General features: G+C 51.7%; 2 protein-coding genes and 1 non-coding gene across 3 annotated transcripts; 2 read left to right on the top strand and 1 right to left on the bottom strand.

Moving 5' to 3' along the window:
• Positions 1 to 286: 286 nt before the first annotated feature.
• Positions 287 to 419, bottom strand: LOC136498747 (small nucleolar RNA Z247). Its single transcript, XR_010769750.1, has one exon. It is a non-coding gene; the product is annotated as a small nucleolar RNA Z247 (small nucleolar RNA).
• An 8,614-nt stretch (positions 420 to 9,033) lies between these two features.
• LOC136497516 (ABC transporter B family member 19-like) lies at positions 9,034 to 15,705 on the top strand. The gene is given in 12 exon segments (XM_066493351.1): positions 9,034 to 9,407; positions 9,527 to 9,581; positions 9,695 to 9,870; positions 9,993 to 10,193; positions 10,655 to 10,914; positions 11,000 to 11,316; positions 11,403 to 11,626; positions 11,853 to 12,593; positions 12,595 to 12,673; positions 12,791 to 13,032; positions 14,249 to 14,989; positions 14,991 to 15,705. Coding segments are annotated over 12 exon segments (3,783 nt in total). The 5' UTR covers positions 9,034 to 9,128; the 3' UTR covers positions 15,459 to 15,705.
• Positions 15,706 to 17,928: 2,223 nt separating this feature from the next.
• LOC136498044 (pectinesterase/pectinesterase inhibitor-like) lies at positions 17,929 to 19,951 on the top strand. Its single transcript, XM_066493979.1, has 2 exons — positions 17,929 to 18,926; positions 19,020 to 19,951. The coding sequence occupies exons 1-2, from the start codon at positions 17,933 to 17,935 to the stop codon at positions 19,712 to 19,714; spliced, it is 1,689 nt and encodes a 562-aa protein (XP_066350076.1). The 5' UTR covers positions 17,929 to 17,932; the 3' UTR covers positions 19,715 to 19,951.
• Positions 19,952 to 26,013: the final 6,062 nt, after the last annotated feature.

Here is a 26,013-nt window from a genome sequence, read left to right as displayed (position 1 = left end):
TAGTTGCTATCTTCTTCATATCGATACCAGCAGCGGTTAGCCAAGTGACCCCCTTTCTTGCATATCTGACAGATTGGATCATCATTACTTTGACCTTGTTTAGGTGCATTGCCTCTTCCTGAATTTGGAGCACCACGACCGCCTCCACGGCCTGGATTTGAGCGCCCACGACCATAGTTGTTGTTACGGCCGCGTCCTCCAGAATTTCTTCCAGAACCTCGACCACGTCCTACCATGTTGGCCGAAGATTGGAACTGCCCGTTCTCTTGGAACATCTCCATACGCTGATCAAAGATGAGTAGCTGCGAATATAACTCACTCAAGGAAAGGTCACGACCAAGCATGGAAGTGACAAAAGGGTTGTAGTCAAAATCAAGTCCATTAAGGACAAAGTGAATCATCTCATCATCATCCACAACTTTCCCAACAGCGGCAAGTTCATCTTTGTATGAACACATCTTGGTAAAATAAGCAGCAGATGACATGTTACCCTTCTTTGTAGTAGACAGGAGGACACGAAGATTTGCAACCCGTGCCTTTGATTGTGCAGCAAACATCTTCTCCAGAACTCCCCACGCTTCTGCCGCCGTGGTTGCTGAAGCCACCGGCGCAAGTGCTTCGGGGGAGAGAGAATTCAGCAGATAGCTCAGAACCTGCTGATCGTTCTTCATCCAGGAGCTATACTCCGGATTATGGATCATCACCTTCTTACCATCGTCTTGATCAGCTTCCAGATTCTTGGGTGGTTTTGGGGTGGTTCCATCTAGGAACCCCATAAGCTCTGCTCCTCTAACAGCCGGAAGGAACTGCGCCCTCCAGAGGAGATAGTTGTCTCGCTTGAGCTTCTCGGAGACTTTGCCGAAGGGCGATGGCGTCGTGCTTGAGGAGGCCATGGTCGTCGGCGTCGGTCCCTGATCAAAACAGGGCTCAGATCTTGCACGTCCCTGATCGATACAGGGCTCGTGGCGATCTTGAGTCGACGATCTTCAAGTCGGCGACTTTGGATGTACTATTGGAAGAGAGGCTCTGATTACCATGTGAAGTTGGAAGAAACGTGGCTGTCTATCTTGACTCACCACGGTTACATGTTATGTATATATAAGAGTACATGAGCGCAGGAGATTGCCTTGCGCTATAATCCAAGATTGGAGATCTAACCGGAGTACAACATAATTAAGGTAACTCTAAACATGGAAGCGCATGTCCTAGAATATCTCCAATCATAGATAACGAGACCGTGTGCACCCCGCTTACATTATACATGGACAACACGTTTTACACTCTGAAATATAACTCTAGTTCTAACAAATACTAGTACTCCACGCCCCAACGCCGGCCGTTGTCCTGGAGATTCACGCCTGGAGATTCATGGGCACAACGTGGCCACGGACATGGAGGGAGCGTGGGAGACGCCGGAGAACGAGGGCAAGGTGCTACGGCTCCTGCTGCGACTGCGAGGCTACTGCGTTTGTTTTTTTTTTTTTGGCTAGTGGTGCGCCGGCCGGCTTCGGAAACGGAAAAGAAATCGCGCTCGTGAGCCTAGGCAGCGGCAGGCAACGGCGAGCTCCGTTCCCCGTTCTCGCCATCCTGTTCCCCCGAAGCGCCGCGGCGCCGCCGAGCGTTGGGCGCCAATGGCATACGAGACATCAGACATGGCAAAGTGTCTGCTTGGTTAGCTTACAAAATTTGCTAAACTGAAGATTTGGCAACCGAAAAATACTAAAAGTTGGACAACAATATTTGCCATAGATTTGATAAGCTAAATGTGAACTAATGGTAAATTTTAGCAACAAATCAAATAGAGGCAAAAAAAAAAAAGCTGTCAGCCTCAAAGAATCAGGTTCAATTCACTACCGATGCGAGGGTACGGATCAGAGGTACTCCGAAGTCCGTGCACCGACAGACGCAAGTATTGGCACAATTTAAGAAAGATTTAATCAATCCATATTCAAAATTATATTTTTTTAATCGGACAGAGTGCTAGGATTCATGTCCACAGCTTGCTACCCGATCCATTTTAAATTAAAAGACTTGTCTTTTTTAGATATATATAGATTTGTTATACACTTAGATCAAATACTCTGTGTTATATTTAGATACATAATTAAGACGAGAAAAACCAAAATGTATTCGTTTTCAATCATCCATAGACGCTCTTATATAGGTTAATACAACATTTAAAGTAGATTTAATGCCGCAATAGCTAGTATGTCATATTTACTCATATTAGAGCATAGCTCGGTTGGTCTGCTTCACAGGTGTGGGAGCGCCCGCTCACGTGTTCGATCCCTGGTTGGGACGAACCACGTGCCTCACCGGGGATTTTTTTCCCTAAGTGAACCGAACGGTGTGTGTGGGTAGTGTCTATGTGCACACTCGGTGGACGCGTTTCGAGATTTCTCGAGCAGTCTCAGCGCTCTTGGCAATGTTAAAAAAATAGACAATGCAGATTTATTAAGCCGACGAGCACGTATACGTGAAACCTTTTCACCTCCTTCGCCTCTACTAAAGCAGTAGATCTCCATGAAAGCGTAGCTACATGGAACATTATATTAGCAACAAAACATAATATTGTAGTTTATCTATGCAGGACAACCAAATATTAATACAATGCACTGCATTCGTTTGTATTGTCTTATTTTATGTTATACAGGGTCTAATTACTCTAAGATTGACGCACCAATCACACTTTAACGAGCACAAGACGCAGCAAGGCATTTTCATTCCCTGTGCTGTTTCCGCTCGGCAGGCATGGCCGGCGGCACCATGCTGCTCGATGGTCCCCGGCCCAGTGACCGGCACAGGTTAGCCCGGAATAGAGCCACAAAGCGCGCACCGGGCAAGTTCCAGTTGAATTGTTCAGCATCCATTCGCCTATGGATCCCTCGGTGGCCAAACGAATCCAAAGATGTTTGAACTCCTTGTCAAAAAAAAAAAAAGATTTTTGAACTGTTCCGGCAATCCCCGTCTAGCTTCCCTGCCACATGTGCCGCCTTCTTCGATCGGCATCCACACGCGCTCCATGGCTGCCAATTCATCCTGGCTCTTCTCATTTCTCAATGCGGCCGGGGGATATACCACTACTTTGCCTATTTATGTCGACGTGACACCGCACGCTGCTACTACCGTCTTTGGTGCGGCTCAGAGAGCAGCAGCAAGCTGATTCCTGTCCAAGCAGTACTCTCAGCAAAGACGATCTCCGCCGTTCTGAAGTTCAAGGGCAGTGAGAAAGCGAGAACCCATATCCTCGCGCCGCAGGCCGCAGCATGCGATGCGGCCGTGCCGGTGTCCAGCTGAGAAACGGGACCGGCGCCAATGTTAACGCACGCATTCAGGATTCAGGTTCAGGGATCACAGCTTTTGGCGTGTACCGAGTTATGGAACTGACCGGCGGGGCCACCGGCGCGGCGCCCCCACCGCCGCACCCGCAGCGCGCCGCGGAGGAGTCCCGTGACAACTGACACGGCACCACCGGCCTTCTCGTCGCAAAATCGCGGCCGTCGGGGCGTGCCCGTTCTGACCGATCCGGCGCACGCCCTTGATTCCCTCCCCGCCGCAGCTACCGGCTCCGCTTCGTGCTCCTAGGATTCTTTGACCGCGGGGGAGTAGAAGAAACAGATTAATTAGCGAGAGACGAAATCTCCCCCAACCACCGCCCACCGCCACCGCGGGGGCAACTTGATATTTCGTCCCTAAATAATCTTCGTTCGCGTCCACTAATCCCAGCTCCTTTTCACTCTGCGTTCCGCACTGATACAAAACACACTTGGCTTGCGCGATTGGATTAGATTAGATCTGACAGCCACCGCGTGATGACGGTTTGAATTAACGTATACTTGGCCCCCGTTTGGCTTGCTGAAACTTGGCTGAAACTGGCTGAAAAACAATGTTCTGGCTGAATTGTTGTGAGAGAAAAACACTGTTCTGGCTGAAAAAATAAGCCGAACAAGCCGGTTTCTGGATAAGCCGAACGGGGCCTTAGGTTTTTTTTCTCTCAGGCTGCTGCCTCACAGTCACATGACGTGCAGATACGCCTGTTTTACCGGTTATTCTATCCACCTCTGAATCTCAATCTTGCTAGCGGTAGGTGCTACGGGTTGACTGAAGTTTTATTTTTGCATCCGGCTTGTGCTTGTTGTATTAAAAGGAAAACCAGAAATGCAGATAATTATGTCTTCTTATGTGAATGCATTGTTTATCCATCGTCCCTGAAAACAGTACCGGAACTAGGGGTGGGGCCAGCAGGGGCCGTGCCCCCCCCCCCCCCCCCACCCCACACACACACACACAAATCCGATGGAATTTCCTTTTATTATCCCTGTAAATATTTCAATTTGCAGCAAAATAATACATCAAATCACATATTTTTATCATAATATTATGATTTTTGTTGTAAATACTAACTCTATATATATATATATATATATATATATATATATATATATATATATATATATATATATATATATATATATATATATACACACACACACACACACACACACACACACACACACACACACACACACACACACACACACAAAAAAAAAACCTTGAAACAGTTTTTGAAACATACACTTGTGCATATATTTATCACGTCGAGAGGTGTCACATATTTGTCCGTCCCCTCCCCAAAAAATCAAATTGCTGATTCCGCCATTGCCTGAAATAACCATGAATTGAATCAGGCAAAGTGATTAACGTGTGACTGCCAACAGGTGAAAGCAAGACCCATCGTATTGTTTTACGTCTCCAACAACAGGCATCCTCTTCCCTACATCGGGAAAAAAATGTGAAGGCATCCTCTGGCGCCATTGTTGAAAATGTGAAGGCATCCTCCGACGCCATTGTTGCTTGCCACTTGCCAGGCCTTGGCGTTTCCGCATTTAGCAACTTTGCCGCGTCAGGAAACACCCACCTTGACCTTGCCTCCTATGATATTTGTAACTCTCGTAACAACCTGCGTAATATATCACTTTAAGGATATATTTGGAACGTAGAAATTTCAAAGGATTTGTATAGGAATTTTACATAAATAACGCAGGAATAGAGAAAAGTGTTCCAAGCAGGCCCTAGTCAGGCCTTGGTCGATGATTGTACCTTGTCGAGGTTAAACTGTATCATGTCTAAAGTCTTGTTAACAAAGTCCATATGCTCTTCACGGTTAGTTAGGTCATAAGCTAATTTGTTATCTCATCAACTCTGGTTGAACCTGAGCAAGTTTTTCTATGACTACTCAATTAGATGTCGTTTCCTCAAGTTGGGCATCGGCATTATTCCCATTGGAGGAGCGTGTCAGATTAATCCATTCCACGGTTGTTGCACCTCTCCTTAAGCTAGAGCGAAGCTAACAGTGTGAAGTTGATTCTTGGCATTCAGGTCTGTAAAGTTCGAATGGCTCCAAGAGTGGTTTGAATTGGAGCTCTAAAAATTTAACTCACAACGCACCTTAGCCCATGCATATGAAATTTGTCATTTTATATGAATTTTGCTAGTTTGAGTTTGCATCTCAACTGAATAAATATATGGACACACCGTTGATGTACCGGATTTTATTTTTTAGTGACCAAAGTATAGTTTTTATATAGTTTGCATGTTTACATCTAAGATAGAGTTTGCACCGTATATTCAGAAAACAATGGGAGTGATCGATCTTCGATCCAATGGTGCCACAGTATTCCTTGCTGGCTTCGGTGGTGCTAGATTCATGCTCACCCAACATTGCCACACCAGCGTTCCATCACCTAGGCTGCATCTGCCCGTACCTCCGATCCGCAACCTCATTGCTTTGACACCACACACGCCTCCTGGCAAGGCCTGGCCTATAGCCTAGTAACATCTTTCTAAAAATCATGGGGCACAAAATGCTCATATCAGAAGCTCAATATGCAACCTCTTTCTTGATGGTGGATTTGAAGGTTGGATGAAAATTTTCATTTATTTTATGGCACCACATGTATTATAATTAAGACGCCTGAAATTGGCGTCGATTCTAGGGAATGCTCAAAATTGCAAGATCATCTTCGCGGGTGTCAAAGTTAGTTAGGAGAGGTATACTATCAAACATGAAAATGGGCCGGATTAGTAGTCAAGCCTGATGGTGGCTCATGGGTGGGGCGATGCTAGATATCTACTCGTCCCGTCCTAAAATAAGTGGCATTCCCGCTTCTCGAGAAGTCAAAACTTTTTAACGTTGACTAAATATATAATAGAATATTAATATTTATAGTACGTAATTAATATGATTAGATAGATCGTTGATTCTATTTTCGTAATAAACTTATTTGGAGATACAAATATTGCTAATATTTTCTACAAATTTAGTCAAACTTAAGAAAGTTTGATCGACATAAATATTATAGTGACACTTATTTGAGACGGAGGGAGTATCTTCATGTCAAACTTAAAGCGAATTGTAAAGTGGAAGAGAGAGAGAGAGAGAGAGAGTACAAAATTGCACTTAAGATACATCGAAAATACGAGATAGTCTTATACAATTTTTGCAGTATAATTAGCCTAATTTGAAGATAATAAAGTTTAAATTTACGGTACATCCCTCTTACATTTTAAGATAGGAAGGAGTATAATTGTACTGTATATATACATACTATTGTCGTTGTCCATGGTACAATTTCTCTTCATCATGGTAAAAAAGAGAAAATTCCTTCAATGCCATCAAAAGCTATACTAATCCCTTCATTGCCATTCAAATCTATAAATTCCATTCATTGCCATTGATTTATAATTTTTGTTCCCTTGTATGCCATTGCCGTTACTTTTTTGTTGATCCATCGTGCACACCGTTTCTCTTTTCTTTTTCTTTTTTCTTTTCATTTTCCTTTTCTTTTTCTTTCCTTTTTTATTTCTCTTTCCTTCTCCCCTTCTTTTCTTTCCCCCTCCTCTCTCCTTATCCGATCGGCCTCTCTTTCCTTCTCTCTCTCTCTCTCTCTCACTCTCTCTCTCTCTCTCTCTCTCTCTCTCTCTCTCTCTCTCTCTCTCTCGGGCGGCGTCCAGGGCATCACCCGTGCCCCCACCTCCGGTCCTCTGCCCTCCACCTTCGGCCCCGCACCCCCACCTCCCGCCGGCGGACGCCGCCGATGCTGCGCCCCGCCTGCCGCCGTGGTCTCCACCGGCGCATCAGGCGCGTCACGCCGCCGCCGGTGCTCCACCCGCCACTAGGTTAGCCCCGCACCCATGCCGCTCAGTCACACGCTGGCGTCGCAGAGCTAGCCCACTGACGAAGGCAAGGCGTCAATGGCCAAGGCATCCCTGCTGCTGCCGTCGCTACTCGTGCACGCCCTCATCCTCGCCGCCTGCTTCTTTCACCCCTGCCCGGCGCAGCCGCAGGGCCGCACCGAAAACATCTTGGCCGTCGAGGCCGCAGTCCGCGGCCGCGCGTCCGAGCTGCTCCGCGACACCACCACAAACACGAGCCAGCTCGTCGACCTGCCCCTCCCGACACGGGCGGTGTCCGAGCCTGGGCGCTGTGCGTGCGCAACAACGCGCTCTGGGCTGACGGCGTCAACGCCACGGGATTCACCATCCCGTCGCGCATCGTGCCGGCCCCGTTCGCGCGCCGCCTCACCATCGCCTTCGAGCGCTTTGTAGGAGACTCCACGGCCGCGTTCGTCGCGCCGCATCGGTACGCGCTGGCCGCGCCCGTGGCCGGCCTCCTCGTGTAAGACGTGTCGGCGGGGCCCGACGCCTGGGTCTCGCTCCACCTGCTGAGGTCGTCACCAAGGCTCCACTTCGGCGTGCTCGGCGCCGCGTAGGCGCTGGACGGGGACGACGGCGGGGAGGATTGCCCGGACAAGTTCTGCACTGACTCAGGGTTCGTGGCGTTGTTGTTCAGCTTCAGCGCGCAGCGCTTCACCGGGCGAGGAACGGCGAGTTCGTTGGCTCCCGAGAGGCGTTGTCGGTGTCCGACTCCAACCTGGCGTCTACGACGAAGGAGTCCTTTGTCTCGCCATCACTGGCACCTTTCTCCATCGCTGGCACCGGCCGACCGTTGGTTGGAGCTAGACACCACCTATACACCACCACCATGGCAAAGTTTTAACGGTGTGCACGATGGAGCAATGGCATATAAGGAAACAAAAATTATAAATCAATGGCAACAAAGGGAACTTATAGATTAGTATGGTTTTTTATGGCATTGAAGGAATTTTTTTTTTTTTAAAAAGCTGCTCCGTCGCCAAACCTACAAAGCCGTTGCCCACGCCCTCGAAGCCGATGCCCACGCTTGTGGGATCCGCGTGCTCTGCCTCCCGAGGCTTGGTCCCACGCTCTGCGGGCCGTAACAGAAGTGGGTAACTTTTCGGTGGGTGCGTGGTGCGGTCTCAGAGGCGCAGACTGCTCCTGCTGTTTCGGTTTTTGTTTTCTACCGCTGTAAACAACTGTTCGGCCAAAGTAAAATCGATTGCATCCGTGTAGCTTTACGCCATACAGTACGTACACAAGCACGAGTACGGCCAAAGCCCACACCCACGTGTTCCGCCGTAGACGCTGAGCTTCATGGCTAGCATGTGGGCCCGTGGCCCCGCCGTCCAGACGCTGCGATACCTGACACACTGCAATACCCATCAACGTACGGAGTACACCATGTCGGAGGGGACTGTGAATACCCTAATGGCACTGACATATGGGACCCCAAGTTTCAGAGAGCCGCGCCCTCTCGCACCGCACAGTCAGAGTCACCACACCAGAATGGGCCCAATCCGGCTGATGCCGAGGCGCGTCGGCAGGCAGCCTATGGCCGCGCGCGCGCGTGAGCTGAGCCCCTCGAGCTCAACCTCAACTCCTATGCTGCCACTCCTACTTCGCTCGCCCCGAAGCTTTTTTTAAGCACGCCCAAGTGCCCGGCCAAAACAGTGGTGCTCGCCTGCGGTATAAGATCAAAGGCGAACAGCTGGGTGCTGTTCGAGGAGGAAGAAGAAGAGGGGCGGCTTTTGAGCTCGCTCTGAGGTCTCGGTCAGCGCCCCCCCCCCCCCCCCCCCCCCCCCCCCCCCTGGGTTTTTAGATCCAATGCCAAGGCCGTGAGGGGCCGCTAGCTCTTGTGTCGCGAGGAGGAAGAAGAGCCGACCAGAGAAGCTAGGAAGGACCAGAGAAGCTAGGAAGGAGGCGTGGCAATGGCAGAGGGCGATGCGGGGAAGGCGGAGGCGGGGAGCTGCAGCGGCGCCGGCGGCGGGGGCGACGCGGTCAAGAAGCGGCCGGAGCAGAGCGTGGCGTTCCACGAGCTGTTCGGCTTCGCAGACCCGCTGGACTGGCTGCTCATGGCGGCGGGCAGCGCGGGCGCCGTCGTGCACGGCGCCGCCATGCCGGTCTTCTTCCTCCTCTTCGGCGAGCTCGTCAACGGCTTCGGCAAGAACCAGCACAACCTCCGCCGCATGACGGACGAGGTGTCCAAGGCACGTATTCGTTCGTGGCTCTCCCTCCGTTCTGGCTTCCCTCCCTGTTTCTCTTCAGCCGCTGAGCTATGGTTATTGACGACTGACGCTCTCAAGCATTTGTTCGCTGTTTCTTCCAGTATTCGCTCTACTTCGTCTACCTCGGCCTCGTCGTCTGCGCCTCGTCGTACCTAGGTGAGTGCCTCGCGCCTGCTCCCTGTTACACACTCCTCCTATCCTAGCCGGCGTCGCGGCGTCGTCATGGTCTGAAGCCTCCGTGCTTCTTCCCCTGCTCCGTTTCCGTGCAGAGATCGCGTGCTGGATGTACACGGGCGAGCGCCAGGTGGGCGCTCTCCGGAAACGGTACCTCGAGGCCGTGCTGCGGCAGGACGTGGGCTTCTTCGACACCGATGCGCGTACCGGCGACGTCGTCTTCAGCGTCTCTACCGACACGCTCCTCGTGCAGGACGCCATTGGCGAGAAGGTGACCATGCCAATCCCTCTTGCTCTCTCCTTCCTTGCCACCTCAGTTGACTCCATGACTCCGGCGTGCCTAAAGATCTGACGACTGTGGTATGGCGGACGGAAATGGAACGATGTTTGCAGGTCGGCAACTTCATCCACTACCTCGCGACGTTCCTGGCCGGGCTGGTCGTCGGATTCGTCTCGGCGTGGCGGCTCGCGTTGCTCAGCATCGCCGTCATCCCCGGCATCGCCTTCGCCGGCGGGCTGTACGCGTACACGCTCACTGGCCTGACCTCCAAGAGCCGGGACTCGTACGCCAACGCCGGAATCATAGCCGAGCAGGTAGCATCTCTCTTCCCCACAACCACTGATACGGGCACGTACTATTTCCGGGATCTCCTTTCCATGCCAACAAATCGAGATGGCTGGGTGGGCAACATCACTGTGGAGTGTGGGCTCTAGCTCGTCCCGGTCAAAGAGTCCAATGCAGCAAGGTAGCTGGGCACATGTCATCAATATGATGTCGTTTTGGATCCTTTCAAGCTTTACATGTCATCAATATGATGTCGTTTTGGATCCTTTCAAGCTTTCTTGTTAGATCCAACCAGCTCTTTTCGGAGGATGATCTCCCGTTCCATGTCGTTTTGCACCTTTTCATGAAGTAGCTCTTCTCACCCATGCTGTACTTGGCTACTTGTTATTTGGGTGACAAGCCAAAATGCAGGAAATGTTACAGTTTGCTCTTTTTTATGCATATTCGTTAGTAATTTTGATGCCAAGGTTTCCACCTTTATGTTGCCTAGGCCATTGCCCAGGTGAGGACTGTCTACTCCTATGTGGGGGAGACCAAGGCCCTGAATTCCTACTCGGAGGCGATTCAGAACACCCTGAAGCTGGGTTACAAGGCCGGGATGGCCAAGGGGCTTGGCATTGGCTGCACCTATGGAATTGCTTGTATGTCATGGGCACTGGTGTTCTGGTACGCCGGCGTGTTCATCCGGAATGGCCAGACAGATGGTGGGAAGGCCTTCACTGCAATTTTCTCAGCAATCGTCGGTGGCCTGTCAGTACTAAAAAATGCTCTTATGCTTTCTAGCAGTTTCGCAGATTGAACCAATCTAACCAATGTGTTCATTTGTATATTGCAGGAGCTTGGGGCAGTCATTTTCAAACCTTGGAGCATTCAGCAAAGGGAAGATTGCTGGCTACAAGTTGCTGGAAGTGATAAGGCAGAGGCCAACGATAGTTCAGGACACGGCAGACGGGAGGTGCCTTGATGAAGTACATGGCAACATAGAGTTCAAGGAAGTGGCCTTCAGCTATCCTTCCCGCCCGGATGTCATGATTTTCCGTGATTTTTCTCTCTTCTTCCCCGCGGGGAAGACCGCAGCGGTTGTTGGAGGCAGTGGGTCTGGAAAGAGCACGGTTGTTGCTCTCATTGAGCGGTTTTACGATCCTAATCAGGGTGAGCAAATGAACTGTGCACCTTTATGTTGTTGTCACTTGTCAGTCTATTTAATTTTTAATAAGTGGTCATGATTGTTGCTGCAGGGCAAGTTTTGCTGGATAATGTGGACATCAAGACGCTGCAATTGAAGTGGCTTAGGGATCAGATTGGTTTGGTGAATCAGGAACCTGCACTTTTTGCAACTACAATTCTTGAGAACATTCTTTATGGCAAGCCTGATGCCACAATGGCGGAGGTTGAGGCTGCAGCTACTTCAGCCAATGCCCATAGCTTCATTGCTCTTCTTCCTAATGGCTACAACACTCATGTGGGCTCTACTTCTATTTATATTCTAAATTCTAATGATATTTGCACTTCATTTCTGCTTTGATTTCAAAAAACTTCATTTCTTGTTTTGCAATTTTCTCTCAAACACATTTGCAATTATTTTTTCCTGTAACAAAATAGTCCTGTTGGTTTTGTCTTCTTTATCGCTATTCTGTTTATGGTAGCTAATACTGACTTCTTGAATGCAAACCCTTTGCTGAACACAGGTGGGAGAGAGGGGACTTCAGCTCTCTGGTGGTCAGAAGCAACGTATTGCCATTGCCCGTGCGATGCTGAAGAATCCAAAACTCCTGCTGCTAGATGAGGCCACTAGTGCACTCGATGCTGGTTCAGAGAGTATCGTTCAAGAGGCCCTTGATCGGTTGATGGTCGGGAGGACGACTGTTGTGATTGCCCACAGGTTATCAACAATAAGGTGTGTTGACATGATTGCCGTGATTCAGCAAGGCCAGGTTGTTGAGACTGGTACTCACGATGAACTCCTCGCCAAAGGAAGCTCTGGAGCGTATGCTGCACTCATCAGATTCCAAGAGACAGCCAGAAACCGTGCATGCCCATCAACCCGCAAGTCCAGGTCATCCCGCTTGAGCAATTCCCTCTCCACTCGGTCACTGAGCCTCAGGTCAGGAAGCTTGAGGAACCTGAGCTACTCATACAGCACTGGTGCTGATGGCCGCATCGAGATGGTTTCCAATGCCGACAATGACCGGAAGTACCCAGCACCAAGGGGTTACTTCTTCAAGCTCCTAAAACTGAACGCACCGGAGTGGCCTTACACCATACTGGGGGCTATTGGGTCCATCCTATCTGGATTTATCGGCCCGACATTTGCCATTGTGATGAGCAACATGATCGAAGTGTTCTATTACCGGAACCCCAACAAAATGGAGAGCAAGACCAGGGAGTACGTGTTCATCTACATCGGCACTGGGCTGTATGCGGTTGTTCGCATACCTCGTCCAGCATTATTTCTTCAGCATCATGGGCGAAAACCTGACCACCAGGGTGCGGAGGATGATGCTTGCCGGTATGAATCCACAGGCTGCCCTTAACATACTTCTTCCTCTCCTGGCATCCCCACACGATGCTCATTACTGGATAACATGAGCATGTTTTAATTTATTGAAAAAAAAAATCTTTGCAGTGATTTTACGGAACGATGTCGGATGGTTCGATCAGGAGGAGAACAATTCAAACCTTGTTGCTGCTCGCATGTCCACGGACGCTGCTGATGTGAAGTCGGCCATTGCCGAACGGATATCAGTTATCCTGCAGAACACGACGTCCCTCCTTGTATCCTTCGTAGTCGGCTTCATCATTGAATGGCGGGTTGCCCTCCTCATCCTCATCACCTTCCCTCTCCTCGTCCTCGCCAACTTTGCCCAGGTAAACACAATGGGACACTACTAACTCGCGGTTACTTCAATTGCTTATTCAGTCATGGCCAATCTGAGTTTAGAAAAAGCTGCCGGGGTCGGATTCCGCTCGGTAGTTTAGTTGGATTAGCAGAATTTGACCCACCTATTTTATCCCAAACCAAGTGCTTTGCACGACGCCCTCACCTTCGCGGCTGTCGTGCCGTTTGGGGCTCAGGCAGCCGTTGCAGCTGGGCTTCTGAATCAGCTGGAGACAAGAGGGGACAATTAAATTCATGAGCGCAGTCATGGTAGGATCCATGGCCCATGCTGCCGCTGCCTCTGCCTCTGCTGCAACTGGCATGGATTACTGTGCGGGACATGTGCGTCCACTGGCAAGCTTGCTCCTCTTACTCTCACCCCTTCTTCTAATCGAATCCCATCCGCAGGTGCACGTTCCTATTCATTGAACTCGGTGTAAATAACTCGCAAAGGACGCTCCCGACTGCATGCGTTTAGGCACGGCGCCATTAATCGCGGCGGCAGCAGCTTCGTTCGGCGCCATGGATAGGGGGATTTCTGGCTTCAGGTTTCACGCCCGTGGCTGTGGACCTGTGGTGGTCCTCCCGTCCTTTGGGCCTGCGACTGCGAGGCTGCCGCGGCAGTGTCTGTTTGCACGGCAGCCTCGTGCACGGGAATCTGGGGCTTTGCCTGCCTGTGCTGGCTGCTGCTCCACGGGCCGGGGGGGCAGGCGGCTTTACGACTCGCAGTCCCGCACATGGCCGTCTCGCAGGCTCTGCGGCCGTGTCCTGTTGCCGTGATCGCGTCGTGTCCGCGGGGACAGTGCCGCGCAGAGCGCCGCGCCCGCGCCCCTGCCTCTCGTTTTCGCGCCACAGGGGCCATGCCCTTCGCTTCCTTGCTCGCAATAATTTGCTGCGGTGATTCGTAGAGATTCTGCGTGACGCTTGCTTTGTTGCTAGGCGTGCCCATGGGAGCCAGCCATGGGCCCCTCGCTTTCAGTGACGGACGGCCATGGTCCATGGGCCGGCAGCACTTTCAGAGTTTCGAACGAATGCACTGCTGAATCACTGCGTCGCTCGTACACTGCCTTTTCAGGCTTGCAATTCGCATGTGTATGCCACTGTTTGCTTTGAGATGATCACGTGATCACGATTGGTGCTGCTTTCTGTATGTGGATGACTACGATGACTGACAAACTGACTGACGGTTTCGTCTGGTGATGGCAGCAACTGTCGATGAAGGGCTTCGCGGGCGACACGGCCAAGGCCCACGCCAAGACGAGCATGATCGCCGGGGAGGGCGTGAGCAACATCCGCACGGTGGCGGCGTTCAACGCGCAGGACAAGATCCTGTCGCTCTTCTGCAGCGAGCTGCGCGTCCCGCAGATGCACAGCCTGCGGCGCAGCCAGATCTCGGGCGCGCTCTTCGGCCTCTCCCAGCTCTCCCTGTACGCCTCCGAGGCGCTCATCCTCTGGTTCGGCGCCCACCTCGTCCGCACCCACGTGTCCACCTTCTCCAAGGTCATCAAGGTGTTCGTGGTCCTGGTGATCACCGCCAACTCCGTCGCCGAGACCGTCAGCCTGGCGCCGGAGATCGTCCGCGGCGGCGAGTCCATCCGCTCCGTGTTCGCCATCCTCAACAGCCGGACCCGCATCGACCCCGACGACCCGGACGCGGAGCAGGTGGAGTCGGTGCGCGGCGAGATCGACTTCCGCCACGTCGACTTCGCGTACCCGACGCGCCCCGACGTGATGGTGTTCAAGGACTTCAGCCTGCGGATCCGGGCCGGGCAGAGCCAGGCGCTGGTCGGCGCGAGCGGGTCCGGGAAGAGCACCGTCATCGCGCTCATCGAGCGGTTCTACGACCCGCTCGCCGGGAAGGTGATGGTCGACGGCAAGGACATCCGGCGGCTGAACCTCAAGTCCCTGCGCCTCAGGATCGGGCTGGTGCAGCAGGAGCCCGTGCTAGTTCGCCACCAGCATCCTGGAGAACATCGCGTACGGCAGGGACGGCGCGACGGAGGAGGAGGTCGTGGAGGCGGCCAAGGTGGCCAACGTGCACGGCTTCGTGAGCGCGCTCCCCGACGGGTACCGGACCCCCGTGGGCGAGCGCGGGGTGCAGCTGTCCGGCGGGCAGAAGCAGCGCATCGCGATCGCGCGCGCGGTGCTCAAGGACCCCGCCGTGCTGCTGCTGGACGAGGCGACCAGCGCGCTGGACGCCGAGTCCGAGTGCGTGCTGCAGGAGGCGCTGGAGCGCATCATGAAGGGCCGCACCGCCGTGCTGGTGGCGCACCGGCTGTCCACCATCCGCGGCGTGGACTCCATCGCGGTGGTGCAGGACGGCCGCGTGGTGGAACAGGGCAGCCACGGGGACCTCGTGTCCCGGCCCGACGGCGCCTACTCGCGGCTGCTGCAGCTGCAGCTACACCACGGCTGACCGTGCGCCTGGCGGTACTACTACCGTACTACGTGCAGCTCCCGGCGCGAGGCAAGGGCCGGTGTAGATACTAGAGGGCGGTGTAGCGTGGGCGTGGCCCAACCGTGGCCGGAAGACGTGTTTTGATGTAAACCATCAGGATTGTGCCGACAAAGTGATGCTGTATTCTGCTTGCACTGCTGGCGGCTCCGGCGATGTTAGATGGATCATCCCCTCCTAGTAATTCTCAGATTCAGATGAAATATTGGACCCAATTGGATGTGTACGTTTCACAACGATCAGAAGTTCAGAACCAAGATTCGTCTTTGCTATTGTATCCTGTACTAGTAGGGCCTAGGAGCTGTCGCCTCTGTATTGCCTTCGGACTTGCGGAGAAGGGCGGCCGCTGCTAGCAGGGGGCCACGGAGAGCGTCACTGCCCGCGGCGGCCGGCGGCGGCGGGTCAGGTCCGCCGCCAATGCCATCCCTAGCGGAGTAACGGGCAAGCCTTTGGATCGGGCCATTGCAGGCTGGCCCATCCAGAGCAGCAGTCACTTTGGAGCAATGTTTGTGGTCCGGCCCACCTTTATAATCCGAAGAACGCATCTTTCGTCTCGGCGTTCTAAGTGGCCCACTTCCATAAACAGAAAACGGGACGTTCTTTAAGCTAAAAAAAATGGTGAATCTCAGATGTTGCATCTCTCCTCGATCTCACAACAAAGGGGAAAAATGTTGCATAGCTATCACACGGCTCTCCTTGTTTCTTCTTTCAGCGGTTCAGTCCACTCGTCTTTTCTCTTAATTTGCACCTGTCACCTATGTGCTATGTCCTATGTGTCTTCAAGAGTCGTTTTTTTCGTGCTAACACTAGAGTTTGACTGCCGCAATGTCTACAGTAAGGCCACAAGCCAGCCAAATTATTTAGGACCTTGGATTGTATTCAAATTATGAACATACGGTGGAAGGTAATAAGGCATGCATTTGTATGCCCGTTTGCTTGTAGTTGGTGCCAATTCGCAGGCATGCCCAGGGAAAAAAAATGGTTGAGACCTACTGACAAGAAGATCGGTCACACACTAGCTAGGGCTAGATAGCCCGGGTCACCACGGACTAAAAAACGCAGCGAGGATCACACTTACATGGTGAAAAATCGGAGAGGTTTACAACTAAACCACCAAAGGATAGCTATCGCGCTTACGTGACGAAGAAAGACTAGTTTCTGGACAAACTAACGAATGAACCAGTCGAAGCTCTCATCCGGGAGGGACCCCGTGGGGCAAGGACGTTGTCGGGTTGCCCTAGGTTGGCCAGCAAGCCTAGGACGCCATCCTTGGTCGTCGGATCAAGTGATGAACAACAACATTGAGGTTGAAAGTGATTAAGGCAAAGAGAGATAAAAATAGATTGTAATTTGATCGATTGTGTGTGTGTGTGGGGACCTCAATTGGCTGTGCACCTTTTTATTTATAAGGTGGGGGTGGCCTTATCCCATAAGGGGTCGAAAATCTTTGCAAAACACGTTTTATATCCAATCTGGGCCTGCCAAAGTCGTCCAACAGGTTTTGGAGTCGGCTAAGCTAACTTATGTGGGTTTCGGACAAAAAGCTTTCGAAATTCATAATTTGTTCATCCGGACTCCAAACGATACGATCCTTATATGTAATGGTGCAGTCCATTCTTGCATTCGAGAAAGTTGGGAAAGTCAGCTTAGCCGATTTTAGGAGCCGGCTAAGCCAATTCCAGCTGGATTATGTGAGACAACCCCCTGAAAATACACGTTAGTCACACACACTCATGTGTTCATCAATCGCTAAAACCGCAATTTGGAAGTTGGGGCCTAGTTATGCTTAAAGCTCATAGGGGTGGGTGTGCGTACATGTATGTGAGCATCCACATTTATATTATGTTTTAAAAAACTTGAACAGGCATCCAGGTGTGGAAATCTGCATATGGTGTGCGTACTATGCACGATGCACCTGGCAATTCATCATTACCGTCGTCCAAGCCAATGGCTATGGTAAGATACCAACAAATTGTGACGAGTGCCAACAATAGTAAGGAACTTGTATTTGGCTAAGATCATAGTGAGGAACTTAAGCAAAGACAAACAGCGAAGCACAAAGAAAATAATAAATAAATTTGGCGAAGACATCTGTCCAATTTAGGCTCATCGTAATGCCGTTTGTCCTCCAGAATTAGCACAACCCAATTTAGAAAAGGTGCTACAAGACAGTAGTCAGCTATGCTATGAAGCAGGACAACCACCACCCAAATATGCCTCAATCCAGAACGGAAAACCCGTTGACCAGGTCCTTACCTCTCAAGTAGACGAAGCTCTTCAGCACGTCAAAATATAGCGACTCCCAACGAACACGGCCCGCCACACAAACAACGGTGAAACCATGCATCCACGACCGTCCGTACGCAGCCATTTCGTCGTCAAGGCCGCTACAAATTCGCTCCCCGTCCGATTCAACGACAAGCTTGCGGCCCAAGATGGCAAAGGCCCTCCTAGGTGGCCTGTCGGCGATCCTCGTCGTCGCGGTGGTCGTCGGCGTGGTCGCCACCGTCACCCGCTCCGGCAAGAAGGCCGGCGACAACTTCAACGTTCCGGGGGAGGCCTCCCTTGCCACGTCCGGGAAGTCGGTCAAGTCCCTGTGCGCGCCCACGCTGTACAAGGAGTCGTGCGAGAAGACGCTCTCCCAGGCCACCAATGGCACCGAGAACCCCAAGGAGGTGTTCCACAGCGTCGCCAAGGTGGCGTTGGAGTCGGTCAAGACGGCGGTGGAGCAGTCCAAGAACATCGGCGAGGCCAAGGCCAGCGACTCCATGACCGAGAGCGCGCGCGAGGACTGCAAGAAGCTCCTCGAGGACGCCGTGGACGACCTCAGGGGCATGCTGGAGATGGCCGGCGGCGACATCAAGGTGCTCTTCAGCCGGTCCGACGACCTCGAGACGTGGCTCACGGGCGTCATGACGTTCATGGACACCTGCATCGACGGCTTCGTCGACGAGAAGCTCAAGGCCGACATGCACTCCGTGCTGCGCAACGCCACCGAGCTGAGCAGCAACGCGCTCGCCATCACCAACAGCCTCGGCGGGATCCTCAAGAAGCTGGACCTCGACATGTTCAAGAAGGACTCGCGCCGCCGGCTCCTGTCAGAGCAGGACAAGAAGGGCTGGCCCGTGTGGATGAGGTCCCCGGAGAGGAAGCTGCTGGCGGCGGGCAACCAGCCTAAGCCGAACGCCGTGGTGGCCAAGGACGGCAGCGGCCAGTTCAAGACCATCCAGCAGGCCGTGGACGCCGTGCCCAAGGGCCAGCAGGGGAGGTACGTCATCTACGTGAAGGCCGGTCTCTACGACGAGATCGTCATGATCCCCAAGGACAAGGTCAACATCTTCATGTACGGCGACGGGCCCAAGCAAACCCGCGTGACCGGCCGCAAGAGCTTCGCCGACGGCATCACCACCATGAAGACCGCCACCTTCTGTGAGCAGATCTTCTTTTTCTTTTTTATTTTGATTGATAAAAACACAAACGGGTTGTTGGGTACGTTTATTTGATGGATGGGTTCGCATGCAGCCATCGAGGCGTCCGGGTTCATCTGCAAGAACATGGGCTTCCACAACACGGCCGGCGCGGAGAAGCACCAGGCGGTGGCGCTCCGCGTCCAGGGAGACCTCGCGGCGTTCTACAACTGCCGGTTCGACGCGTTCCAGGACACGCTGTACGTGCACGCCCGGCGCCAGTTCTTCCGCAACTGCGTCATCTCCGGCACCATCGACTTCATCTTCGGCAACTCGGCGGCGGTGTTCCAGAACTGCCTCATCATCACGCGGCGGCCCATGGACAACCAGCAGAACTCGGTGACCGCGCACGGCCGCACCGACCCCAACATGAAGTCCGGGCTCGTCATCCAGAACTGCCGCCTGGTGCCCGACCAGAAGCTCTTCCCCGACCGCTTCAAGATCCCCTCCTACCTGGGCCGCCCCTGGAAGGAGTTCTCGCGCCTCGTCATCATGGAGAGCACCATCGCCGACTTCATCAAGCCCGAGGGGTACATGCCCTGGAACGGCGACTTCGGCATCAAGACGCTCTACTACGCCGAGTACAACAACCGCGGCCCCGGCGCCGGCACCAGCAAGAGGGTCAACTGGCCCGGGTTCCACGTCATCACCCGGAAGGACGCCGAGCAGTTCACCGCCGGGCCGTTCATCGACGGCGCGACGTGGCTCAAGTTCACCGGCACGCCGCACATCCTCGGGTTCAAGTTCTAAGGACCGCATGCATTTGCATGGCATACAGCACACGATAGTGAGGTGGCACATACATGTTTGTGTGTATGTACAATTGATTGACGACAGACGTGCAAGCAGATATGTACCTGAGGTGTCGCAGGACAGGAGGGCTAACGTTTGTACCTTTGCCATTTTTCTTTCCTTTTTCATTCCTTTGGTTTTTTTTTTGTCTTGATGAAATTCTTCAGTAAACGAAAAGTCTTTTGGACAATGATTTGTTGCGACATTGGTTAATGCAGTGTGGGTGTGTTTTGTCAAAAGTCCGTTGGCTCTGTCATTGCAGGGCAGCTGATCTCCGCTCGGCGGGCAGTTTTTTTACTAACAAGTGATTAGCCAGCGCTAATGACCAAGTAATATGACAATATTCTCTCTTTTTAAACACTTCTCCTACATTTAGGTATCTGATTTTTAGTTGTTGTTCAGATAACATTTATTTTTTTCATTGTTTGACTATAAAAACTTATACATTATATATGTATCATGAGTTGTTCTTTTAATTGTACTAACTAGATGACTAAGATTGTTGGCAACCTAGCGAAGCTCTTTCTTTTTATAGCCGTGCCGTGAAGTGCAATTTTATTGTATGTGTCTTAGAGATGTGGTTGAAAAACAATGACCTATAGAGATCCCCATCTATGTCCAATCGAGAATAGAAGCGAGTCGATTCCAGTGTCGGCTTATAGTCTCTAGCACGCCGCCCGCCATCATGCCTCTTTGGTTCTAGACGAAGCCAAGCGAGACATGCTATAGACGAAGGAAGTGCCCACCTAGTTGGAGGGCTAAAACCTGTAGTTTTGAAGTTGAAATTCCAGATTTGAAGTTGGAGTGCTTTAGCACTTTAGTTTTGAAGCAAGAATCATTGGTCTTGAGCGCCTTGCCTGCTCAAGAACAAGTAATGGATGAGCGCTTTGTTACGCCTGCGGATACGTTTTCCTGTGGGGAAGGCTAGTTTGATCTCCAATCCTCCATCAAACCTCCTAAAATATGTTACTCTCCTTTTTAAACACTCATGACCCGACACAAACAAAGCGAGGCCCAAAACGTCCATGGAACGCTACTGGACATAGATTTTAGGTCTGACCTAAACCGCCCTTTTGGCAGGTCCGGCCCGAGCCCGGCCTGAAAAATCCTCATGTCTAGGAAAGACCTAACATTTTTTTTAACTGTGCTAGCTCATAATTCGAGTACATTGCTAAAGCAAAATGCAAAAAACAATAAGGGAAGGAGGACTACTGCAACGTTTGATTGAATGCAAACTTTGGCATTCTGAGAGAAGATGCACACATGATTAGGGCAGCTCCAACAGTATTAAAATAGTTAGTTTATAAAATATTTAATTCAATAAGGAGGATAATGATATGCTAACTTTTCATAAAGAGCTAAGCTCACACACTTCTCTTTTCTTTTTTTGAAACTGAGCTCACACACTTTTCTGTGTGTACATACTTACACATTATATACTACATATATGCCAATGCGTTGCAACGAGGTCATGAATTTCTTTCCCACGTCAAGGATAACAGATTTGATCACTTTCAGGTAAAAAAGTAAAACGATTTTGTACTGGGAATCCTAAACTATTTTAAAATCCATTCAGGTCTTCTCTATTTTTTTGTCTCTTTAGTTATTGATCAACTGGAATCATATTTCCCTTCTATTTATTCCCCACATCTTTCTCATCTTTTTTAGCTCCTAGCACCCGTTCTGAGTGTCCATTCTGTATTTTTTTTCCTTTTTCTGACCTGGATCTTTTTTGAGTTGCATTCTTTTTCCTTTAGGAGTATATCTAAATTTGTCTATGTAAATTAGCTCTCTAAAATATTTTAGCCTCTCAAAATAGAAACGTTTTGCAACAGCTTCTCTAAAATTATTTCCCAATTTTTAAACCGGCTGCAATGTCAGCAAACGGGATTAAACTAAGGCGGCATTGCTTTGGAGCATATCATCGATCACCCTCATGACATCCCAATTCATTTGAGCATTTTGAAGAGCATACACTGAAATTGATTAGCAGAACTGCAAATCATTTGTGTCGCTGTCATAGCCGGAGCTTGAGGTGCAGCAGATCTGTGGATAGGCGGTTGTGAACAAGCTGATTTGACAAACTGAATTCAGTGCTCGATCATATACAAGCAGTAGCAAACACGCAACCGTTGCGCGGGCAGAGAGGCTGCCGCCCGGGAGGTAATCGAGGACGAGCAGCTTCTTGTCCTTTTGGAGTAGCAGTACACTAGTCCATCACGCGCGCGTGCCGGAAAGATATCCTGAGAAGTCGTGACATGATACGGTAGAAAAAAAATCAATAGGTTTCACATGCATATAGTACTCAACACGAATTTTAAAATTTGAAAAATTATGTGATGTTCATGTATCCGGTACTTTTTTTTCTTCAGCATTAAAAAAATAAGCTCATAGGTCATAAACAATGCATCCGGTGCAATTTCATAGACTGCATCCAGTGCAGCATCCAAAAGGCGGGGGGGGGGGGGGGGGGGGGGGGGAATGCACCCAATTTACGCTGGGCTTACAAATCGTGAACCGGTTGACAGGCTTTGAAGCTAAACCAAATAAACTATCAATCGAGTTGCAGTGGCGACAATGCGAAGATAACAGTAGAGGACAAGGGAGACGGTACCAGCAGCAGGCATTGGTGGCAGTTGCTGGTCTTGTGGGAGGTGATAGCCGGCCACTACAGGCAAGGCGGAGTGTGGGAGGAACGCGCCGGGGAGCAGCACGGCGAAGCAGAGTCACCACGCCAGGGACAACGGCAGTTGGGGCTTGGCCAGGCCACCGTGGCGTGAGGGGCACCCGTGTTAGGGCTGCCGCGTCCGGAGCCGCCGTGCCGTGTGGCGCCTGTGCCGGGACTGCCGCGGCCGAGGGCCGCCGCGCCAGGGAGGCAGCGCAAGCTACAGTGCCGGCCAATCACCTGTGCAAAGGGGAGATGTATGGAGAGAGGACTTGGGGAGGAGCGATGAGACGGACTAGGAGGAGGAGGAGAGGGTGAGGTACTAGGAGGTATGGCCAACGAGCTGAGCCACGGACGAAACCCTAGACTGGCGTCACCGTTGTGGCGGTGGCTGTCCGCCCAGGTCAACGTGCCGATCCGGGGGCGGAGCGGCGGACACGGCATCCATCGGTGGCAACCTCGCGGGGGGTAGCCTGGCCGAAGGCGGGGGTGGATGTGTCGCTCGGCGGGTTAGGGACGGTGCGGGTGAGGAGAAGCGTCGGGAGGCCGCCCGCTGCCGCATCGGGAGGGAAGAGGAGAGAGAGGAAGGGGAGGGAGAAACGGAGGGAGAGGCAGGCGAGGGAGGGACCGAGGAGGAGGAGGAGGGTGAGCGCCGCCGCCACATCCCGCACGCGCCTGGCGCCGTTGCCGCTGTCCGCGTCAGGAGGAAGAGCGAGAGCGAGCGAGAAGAAGAATCGGGAAGCAGAAGTGGGAGCACTGTAGCGTTCGGTGGAGTCAATCTTGAGCGCCCATCGCAGAATCGGACGGCTAGAAACAATTCGGGTGACGTGGATGGCCTGGCTGGCGGCCAAACTAACCTGCTTTGATATATTAGAATGTGCACGGGCACCAGATTGCGGTGCTCCACAGCTTCCATGCACGCGGCGAACTTGCGTACTTGATGTCCTCATCTAGCACCGCCTTGTATGATGTGCCTAGGCCGCTCGGCCCTGAGCACCTCCATCGTCTGAGCCCGTATGTTATCCCTTTTTGAATTAAATAATACAAAAGTTTCTAGGTGATAGGCCACGCGACGCACGCCCACATGAGAGAGGAAGAAGAAACCGGCAGGGAGGTTGCCAGCATCGGAGACAAGGACCTCACCGGCGTTGGGATTCCGGTGAGGTTAGGGATCTATTTCCCAGCGACTCTAGAAGGGGGGTCAGTGGGGCGGCGAGGGCGCCGTACGCCGAGGCGGTGGGAGAAGGCGGTTGGGCAGGGCTGGCGACGGGGACATCGTGGCGGAGCTCGCCAGCACCCTACCCTGTGATTAGGGTGGGCTAGGTCGAGCGGTGGGAGTGGGAGGTGGTGGGTGGCGTGGCGAGGCAGCGGAAGCCATCAGTCGCTGGTGGTGGGATTAGGGGCAGGGTGAGGACAACGCTGACAAAGGTGTCATGGCAGAGCTTTAGGCAGCAGGGGGTAGGGTTGAGGGGCGGGGGTAGGAGGTGGACGGTGTAGAGAGACAGCGGAAGGCGCCAGCCACCGGCGGTGGAAGGCGAGGGAGGGAAGGCGAGGATGGGCGCTAGAGAGGAAGAAGAAGATGCAGAAGAGAGTGTGCAGTGGAGAAGACGGGTCGCGTGTTTCCCATCCTTGTCCATTAAATAAACGATGAGGTAGCTAGCACCTAAGCCTTCCATATTTGCGGACTCTACTTCTATTTCTAGCTCTGCGGACATACGGAGATGATGCAGACTCCATGCATTCCATAGATGTGACGAGCCAGGCGAATGACGTGGACTCCGTACATTCCGTAGACATGACGAGTGGGGTGAATGACATAGACTCGATGAGCGAGGCAAACGATGATGATAATCGTCCATATTTTAGGTGTAGAGGAGAGACTAACATGTTAGATTATTTTACTTTTATTAGATATATGCCCGAGCGTTGCACCGAGGTCATAATTTTTTCCCATGTCAAGGATGACAGATTTGACCATTTTCATAAAAAAGTAAAACAATTTTGCATTGCGAATCCTAAACTATTTCTAAATACATTCTGGTCTTCTCTATTTTTTTGTCTCTTTAGTTATTGATCAACTAGAATCATATTTTCCTTCTATTTATTCCCCACATTTTTCTCATCTTTTTTTGCTCCTAGCGCCCGTTCCGAGGCGGAGAGGCTGCCACCGAGGAGGTAGTCGAGGACGAGCAACTTCTTGTCCTTGTAGTAGTACACATGCACGGACACCAGGTTCCGGTGCTCCACGACATCCATGCACATGGTGAACTCACGCCATGCCGCGCCGCCGCCACATCCCGCCGCTGTAGGCACTTCACCACCACGGTGGTGCCCTCCTCCAGCACCGCCTTGTATGATGTGCCCATGCCGCCCTTCCCGAGCACCTCCATTTGAGCCCGTACATGATCCTTTATGGAATTAAATGACACAAAAGTTCCTACGCGATAGGTTGCATGATGCGTGACGTGCGCCCGCACCCATGCCGGATAGGAAGAAGAAACTAACGAGGTGGTCGCTTGCATCGGAGACGAGGACTTCACTGGTGTTAGGGTTTCGACAAGGTTAGGGATCTATTACTCGACGGGTCTAGAAGGGGGTTCATGGGGCTACGATTGTGACACGACGATGGTGGCGGGTGAGACAGCGACGGGGCAGGGCAGTGGGAGAAGGCCATTGGGCAGGGCCGATGGCAGGGTGAAACAACTTGAAGGGAAATCTACATATTACATCATAATGTGACAGCCCAATAAGACCAAGTTATCACATTATCATTATTCAGTTGATACCACAATTCATACATTGCAGAATTACATGTTTACAAGGTTTTACAACACTTAGTAACACACCTAAGTACAACACTATACTAGCGGAAACACACACTGAACAACATCAGAGTAGACGTAGCGCGCCGGTAGGTGAAGGCTCCTCCTTCACAAGTAGTCATCAGAGTAGACGTAGAGTGTCAGTGGGCGTAGACTTCATTTCCTCAACCAAACTTGAGCGCAGGAATGAGACCACCTAATCCTTCTATTCTCTATTGTCGTCGTCATAGTTGACATCCGAACTTGCCAAATATCTTTCAGTACGATTTGTACTAGCCATTGGCTCCCACCCTATGCTTTGCGTTTGCTTTGTGGTAAGTGGAATGCAAGGGTAGAGCAAAAGACCTATATATGGTTGTAGTTTTCCTATGCAAGTTCATCAATATTTTATAATAGTTTATCAAGTTTTAACCCATCTCATCCACATGTTCACCCATCCCATCACACACATCTCACCACACTCTCACTCTCTAGGCAACAAGGATGACTCCCTCTCGTGCCTTGACTCAATGGCCAACGCCGGGAATCAACAACACCCTAGGGGGGAGAAGAAATGACTCCATTCACTAATCAAGGAAAGCGTAGGTCATAGAAATGTCCATATCCGTGGACACAGCTATATGTATAGATCGATCAACTCTGTAGAGTGTGTACACCTAGAACCACAAGATCACCATCATCGACGGTGGCCACCGTCTAGGCTGATATCGGGTTGCCTCCCAACCGGTACGATGTCACCCTGCCACTCAGCCCTGAGTCACCTCGGAGTC

Source organism: Miscanthus floridulus, chromosome 12 (genome assembly GCF_019320115.1).
Source record: "Miscanthus floridulus cultivar M001 chromosome 12, ASM1932011v1, whole genome shotgun sequence".
In the NCBI taxonomy this organism is placed as follows: domain Eukaryota; kingdom Viridiplantae; phylum Streptophyta; class Magnoliopsida; order Poales; family Poaceae; genus Miscanthus; species Miscanthus floridulus.
The sequence above is the reverse complement of the archived record's forward strand: the minus strand, read 5'-3'. Positions and strand labels throughout refer to the sequence as shown.

Coding starts and splice junctions, on each gene's coding strand:
- LOC136498044 (XM_066493979.1), top strand. CDS start 17,933: ATGGCAAAGGCCCTCCTAGGTGGCCTGTCGGCGATCCTCGTCGTCGCG. Junction 18,927..19,019: donor CATGAAGACCGCCACCTTCT/GTGAGCAGATCT, acceptor GTTCGCATGCAG/CCATCGAGGCGTCCGGGTTC.